Source organism: Akebia trifoliata, chromosome 1 (genome assembly GCF_017979445.1).
Source record: "Akebia trifoliata isolate Shusen 1 chromosome 1, ASM1797944v1, whole genome shotgun sequence".
NCBI classification, from domain to species: Eukaryota; Viridiplantae; Streptophyta; class Magnoliopsida; order Ranunculales; family Lardizabalaceae; genus Akebia; species Akebia trifoliata.
The window spans coordinates 10,171,224-10,177,223 of NC_141375.1; the positions used below are offsets into that span (position 1 = coordinate 10,171,224).

The window sequence follows — 6,000 nt, forward strand, 5'->3', positions numbered from 1 at the left end:
AAATTTTAAATTGATTGAATGGTCCTTTGACCTTTGTCTTTATTAATAAATTGATGAAAAATGATTTTCTACCCCAATCGGATAGAATAACTTAAAAAGTCAATGATGTGGCATGTGTAAAAATCATAGATTTTTCCCTCGGGATACACAACTTCACATCTACCGAAGAGGTGGTGTGGGGAGGGCTCCATCCCGCACAAACGAAAGTCGGACAGGGACCATCAAAACCTCTCCTCTCTCTTTCATTGTCTTTCCATTTTGGCGGTTCTCTGGAGACCACAAGGACCATTCAAATTCTCTCTCTCTCTCTCTCACACACACACACACACACACAAACACATGTATCTTTCTTTTCTCCTGTAGGTTTTCTTTACTCACCTGTCCTAAGAAACTTGATATGTGCAGGTTGTTTGTGTGCCATCTCTCTTCAAATACACCAGAGGACAACAACCTTAACTAGTTCTAGATTAGATGGGCTCCAATTATGATTGGATCAACGATGTCGTAGAGGCTTCTGATACCCATTTTAATTGGGTTCTCGATGATGACGGTTTCAACGATGTGCCCAATCCAGCTGCCGCTAGGTTCCTATAATATTCAAGTTTTTGTTTTGTTTTTTGTTACTGCTCTTACCTTAGTGATACTAATATTGATTCAATTGGCAATGTAACAGTGTGGAGATCGATGATGATGTCTACAGAGAAGGAGAATTCTGCGGTGGTGGTGGTACCGAACTACAAAGTGGTTCAAAGAAGAGGTGAATTGATCCTGTTTTTATTAATTCTAGTTTTCTTATAAGCCTTATATAATTGAGTGGTGAAAAATTATTGATGATGTAAGCTCTGATATTTAGCGTGATAAGGTATAGATGAGATGATGATGTCATATGATGACTATCTTTTCCATCACTAATAATCTGATATTTCAATTGGTGATGATATTTTCTTGTTTAAAGCATTTCATTAATAATAATAATAATAAGGGTAAATTACACTTTGCCCCCCTGTAATTTGGCATAATTCCCCAAATGTTTTGCTAATTGCACTTACCTCCCTTTCACTGGCACTGCTAAAATTCAGATGTTATTTTACTAGCATACCCTCTTATTTTATATTATTTTTTATTTGAAAAATAGATTTTTAAACAATTATTAAAGAGTATTGATTTTCTAACGCATGTTTTGATGTATGCCCCAAGATGTGGCATGGGCTAGAACCATAGATCTTTTTCCTCAGGATACACAACTGCACATATTTATGGGGATGTGTAGTTGTGTATCTCAAGGAAAAAAATATGTGGTTCTAACCCATGCCACGTCAGGGGGCATAAAAAAATTACGACTCATAATTTTTAAATGCCCCAGTCTAAGCATTCATTGAACCCATTTTTTCAAAGGCATATGTTTGTTTATAAAAACAAATCATTTTAAAAAGGGCAAATTTGTCTTTATAAAAGGAATTTAATTGTTCGGTTGACAGCAATTTGACCGAAGGGGATAAGTGAACCCCTTAGATAACCATAATTGAGGTAAGTGCAATTATCAAAACATTAGGAGGTTAAAATGGAATTATGCAAAACTATATTAATAATTTGGAAGAAATGCCACTTAGCTAAGTTGTAAGACTTGTGGAGACTTTTTCCTACGTCTTAGGTTCAAACCCCCTAGAACCCATACTTCTTATACTAACCATTAACCTTTATTTATGAAAATAATAATAATTTGTATGTGAGGGAGCTTAATCCTAAGAATTTTTTTTGGGAATTAAGGTATCCATGCCTCTTAGAGCACCTAACTAATCCTCAGTGCACGTGTTGCCCCCCTTCCCCCTCTTCTCTCAGTCTCTCTCTCTCTCCCAACCCACACACATGCACCAAATAATTTCTAAGATAAATCCCTAAGGGTGGCTCCTAAGGTGGTGCTTCGAGCTCAAGACCTTTGCTTCCTAAGACATGGTCTTGGTCATCTCAACAATTCTTGGGGTCAAGGGCGGAGCCAGGATTTTGCTCATGTGGGGACAACCAAGAGTAGAAAAAAAAATTGTGGGGACGATTAAGAGTGAAAAAAATAGTTGTGGAGGCAACTAAGAGTGGAAAAAAATTTGTGGGGTAATAGTGGTAAATTTCTTTATCTGCCACTAAAATTTGTCGCAATAGCACATTAATCCATAGAATTTGAAAACTCTTGTGAGGGCAAGTGCCCCCACAACCCCCACTCTAAATTCGCCCCTGCTTGGGGTTTGTATCCTAAGAACTTGGATTATACTTGATGAAGGAATTTTGGGAGAAGTTGCCGTATACTCATGTCATATTTTCTAATTTGATCCGTGTTGAGTGTATATTTTCCTCCACTCTTAGGTGTGTCATACCCCAATCAAGCCCTGTGACCCTCATATATTCATTGTTCTTCCTTTCTCCAACAGATCGGTCTTTTGGAGTAATTGGTTGGTTAACATGGTATCAGAGTGCTTGGTTTACATAGGTCACGGGTTCAAATTTTTCTACCCTTATGGGTGAGGGGGAGTGTTGAATGTATGTTTTCCTCCACTCTCGGGTGTGTCATACCCCAATCAAGCCGTGTACCCTCTTATATTCATTGTGCTTCCCTTCTCCAACAGATCTGTCTTTTGGTTTAGTTGGTTGGTTAACAATCCGTTGCGGATTGATCGTATGCAATTTAAAGATTTTTTCTTTCTTGGTTGTGGCATAGAATATGAACATCAATGGGTCGAAGTTCCATAATGTAGACATGTTGCATATGCAAGGGGTTGGGGTTGAGGACTCCGCCATTCAGCGGACCCAAATTTCTTTTCCACATTTTAAGGGTTGGATGGTTACTTTAATCCCATTGATCAACTACACAGGTTGTGTCAATTATGCTGAATGCTGTTGTTTTGTAAATTGAAACATTTAACAGGGTTAGATTACATATGTTGAATATGAAGAATTCAAAAATGGTGAAAGTGTTGGCAATTTTTAATGCTCTTTAGAAATAATCTTTGCAGAATGAGAGATAAATCTTGCACAGGATTCATGACTAAATCTTCTCGTGAGAAGATGCGAAGAGATAGATTGAACAACAGGCATGTGCCTCTCCCTCTCTTCCCCAATCTTTTGACACAAATACTTTCAATGTGCATATATAAGCTGCAAAACCTAGAGTTTTCTTTAATCCTTTATGCAATTTTATTGATATTTTTTTTTGGGTGGTTGCTTCATTTACAATGAACATCTTTAGGTTCTCTGAATTGGGTTCTATCCTCAATCCTGGGAGGCCTCCTAAGTCTGATAAAGCTACTATTTTAAGTGATGCTGCTCTTTTGTTGGTGCAACTGAAAACTGAGGCAAAACAATTGAAGGAATCAAATGAAAAGCTTCAAGAGACAATTAAAGATCTTAAGGTCTTCACTTTCCCTTTGATTGTGTTTTCTTCCTTACTATGTCTTATTTGTTTAGGATTCTATCTGAAGTCGTTGGTAAAACATGCCCCAATGCACATCAAAGAAATCGCACGATAAGTACTCATCCAAAATCATTTACGTTTTTCGATCTAAGTTAAAGGCTAAAACTTATCTTGAATGGTGGGGCCAACTATATGATTCTAAGTTTTCCATTCAACACTATCGAGAGCTATATTTTCTATCAAGGCTGGCATGGTTCAAAATATTGGAATGTATCGACCAAGACTGATACGAAACATTCAACGTTCGGGAATGTATCGGATTGTATTGAAATGTTTCGGATGTATCGAACAAGACGATATCCTTTTTTACCCCTCGACCAGTTACGACATTTAAAACCATGAAGGCTGGTGACTATATTTTCTCACTGCTTAAATCCACCTCACATTTGACCTTCAAATTGCAACATTAGATCCCCCAATATGCATCAAAACATATCTTCTCACTAGTCCTGCCATTGCCCTTTGTTGTGAATCCTAACCATTTCAATAAATGTTCTTCATTTTGTCTTGTATTTGGGCTATTCCTAGATTTCTTTGGATTTAGCCACTGGCCAGAGCCACCCACCAGCCTTAAGCTTGACTTATTTTGCCATGCCATTAAGCCCTTATCTGCCCACTTATAACCTTATTTGGAATACCATTTTATCTTCAAATTTTTTTTTTTATAAATTATATATCTTCATATTAGCCAAATATTTCACACTTGCAATCATAATTCTACAAAAGAAAAAAAAAATTGCTAGTAATTCTACATCTGTTTAAAAGCCCTATACTACTTTCAAGGTTAATCTCTCCTTCTAGATCTAATTTCGAAGTTCCTTGTATGATTTTCAATTAATAATTTTCAAAATTACTATCCATCTCTTGCTTCAATTACTCCCCCCGTAGCAAGACTTTCTAGTTTTCGTTGGCACTTTATCATTTTTTTTTTCCATTTCATTGTCAAGTCTTGTACCATGACCTCTCTCCTCTAACAGCAGCCTTTGGACCTTACCATCCACTGTTAAGTAAGTTTTTTGTCATTAACTTGTCTGAGGGAATGCAATTTGATGAAATTATTGGGATCAAGGGGTGTCTAATTTCTGGCTGTTTTTTTTTTCAATGCTCTGAGAAAAATGATATTTTTCATTTTCAGGCAGAGAAAAATGAGCTCCGAGATGAAAAAGTCAAGCTGAAGTTGGACAAAGAGACGTTGGAGGAGCAAGTCAAAGCTATGAGTGTAATGCCAGTTGGCTTCATGCCACATCCGGCTTCTTTCCATGCATCGACCATGGCTGCGTTTGCTGCACAAGGTCAAGCAGCAGCAAACAAGACAGCGGTCCCCTTCCCTGGATTTCCAGGTGTTGCCATGTGGCAGTGGATGCCCCCCGCTATCGTGGACACCTCAGAAGACCACAAATTACGGCCTCCTGTTGCCTAATGACTTTCAGGAAATATGATAATTCTGGTAACCACATTTTGTTGCTAATTCTTCTTTTTCAACTTTTTGGATTTCTTTGATCATGGTATTCTAGATTTTGAGGAAACCAAGATCTTTCAGTCATAGACTGATGAGAATCTTCACCCCCAATTATTCAGAAATACTTGAACTTCTGAATTATTTTATAGTTTTTTTTTTTTTTGTTGTTGAAAATTTTGTTGTTTTTATCATCTTTTTTTTTCTTTTTTTCTTTTCTTTTCTTGAAAGAGATCTATCATCTTTTAAATGGGATGTGAACAAAACAAATTAAGAGATGAATGACCTCTGAAATAATTCAGAAGTTTTTGTTTTTTTTATATTTTTTGATCGGTAAGCTGGGATTATAGGGCCCCACCCTTTTTATTAAATCACGTTCGAGAATAGTTACAAGATACGTCGTCAAATACTATTCTTGAGGAATCACACTTAGTCCTCTATTACCAAAAAAAGAAATCTCTCCCGATAGTTCCCAATAAAGCAAGATAATCAGCAGCCCTATTGGTCTCCCTCCAATTAAACTCAAAGAAAGAAACAAGAAATAAAAGAAGTAACCTTCAACTGGATCTCCCAAACCAATTCTTCATATTTCCAAGAGACAAGAAAATCACCTTTAATGCTATTAATTGCATATAAGGAATCTGAACTTACTAGGATTTGAGGTAGATTAAGTATTGCAGCAAAATTAAGTGCTTCCCGAGTCTCTAATAATTCAATGGTGTTGGGTTATGTCTTCTATTCTTGTATATGAGGAATTGTCGTGGATTCAACTTGGATCTTTTGATGATCCATTAATGACCAGTATGACTCGTTTAAATATTGGGCCCATTTGATTTAAATTTGGATTCGACCCATGTAAGAGATGAAACCCTTAAGGGGTTAGAGAGATATACGAGAGATAGAGAAATTGTAACTCTGTTCTTTTTTGGTTATCATAGTGAAATGGCCGTTTTCGCCCATGGACGTAGGTTAATGCTTTGATCGAACCACGTATATCTTGTGTCTTGTGAGATTATTTGTATTCTTGTTGATTTATACTTCGGATATGAGGGTTTTTTCTAACAAATGACAATAATATCATTTT

The 6,000-nt window shown here is 36.7% G+C and overlaps 1 protein-coding gene across 1 annotated transcript; it reads left to right on the forward strand.

The window, feature by feature from the left end:
- The first annotated feature begins 199 nt into the window (after window positions 1-199).
- On the forward strand, window positions 200-5,065 carry LOC147410671 (transcription factor ILR3-like). Its single transcript, XM_086438264.1, has 5 exons — window positions 200-584; window positions 674-757; window positions 3,003-3,080; window positions 3,236-3,398; window positions 4,596-5,065. Exons 1-5 carry the CDS (start codon window positions 472-474, stop codon window positions 4,878-4,880), a joined length of 723 nt encoding a protein of 240 aa, XP_086294390.1. The 5' UTR covers window positions 200-471; the 3' UTR covers window positions 4,881-5,065.
- Window positions 5,066-6,000: the final 935 nt, after the last annotated feature.

What these genes read in the sequence shown, in the direction of transcription:
- LOC147410671 (XM_086438264.1), top strand. Translation starts at nt 472, where the DNA reads ATGGGCTCCAATTATGATTGGATCAACGATGTCGTAGAGGCTTCTGAT. An exon ending in CAAAGTGGTTCAAAGAAGAG is followed by an intron (nt 758 to 3,002) that starts GTGAATTGATCC and finishes TAATCTTTGCAG; the next exon opens with AATGAGAGATAAATCTTGCA. An exon ending in AGAGATAGATTGAACAACAG is followed by an intron (nt 3,081 to 3,235) that starts GCATGTGCCTCT and finishes GAACATCTTTAG; the next exon opens with GTTCTCTGAATTGGGTTCTA.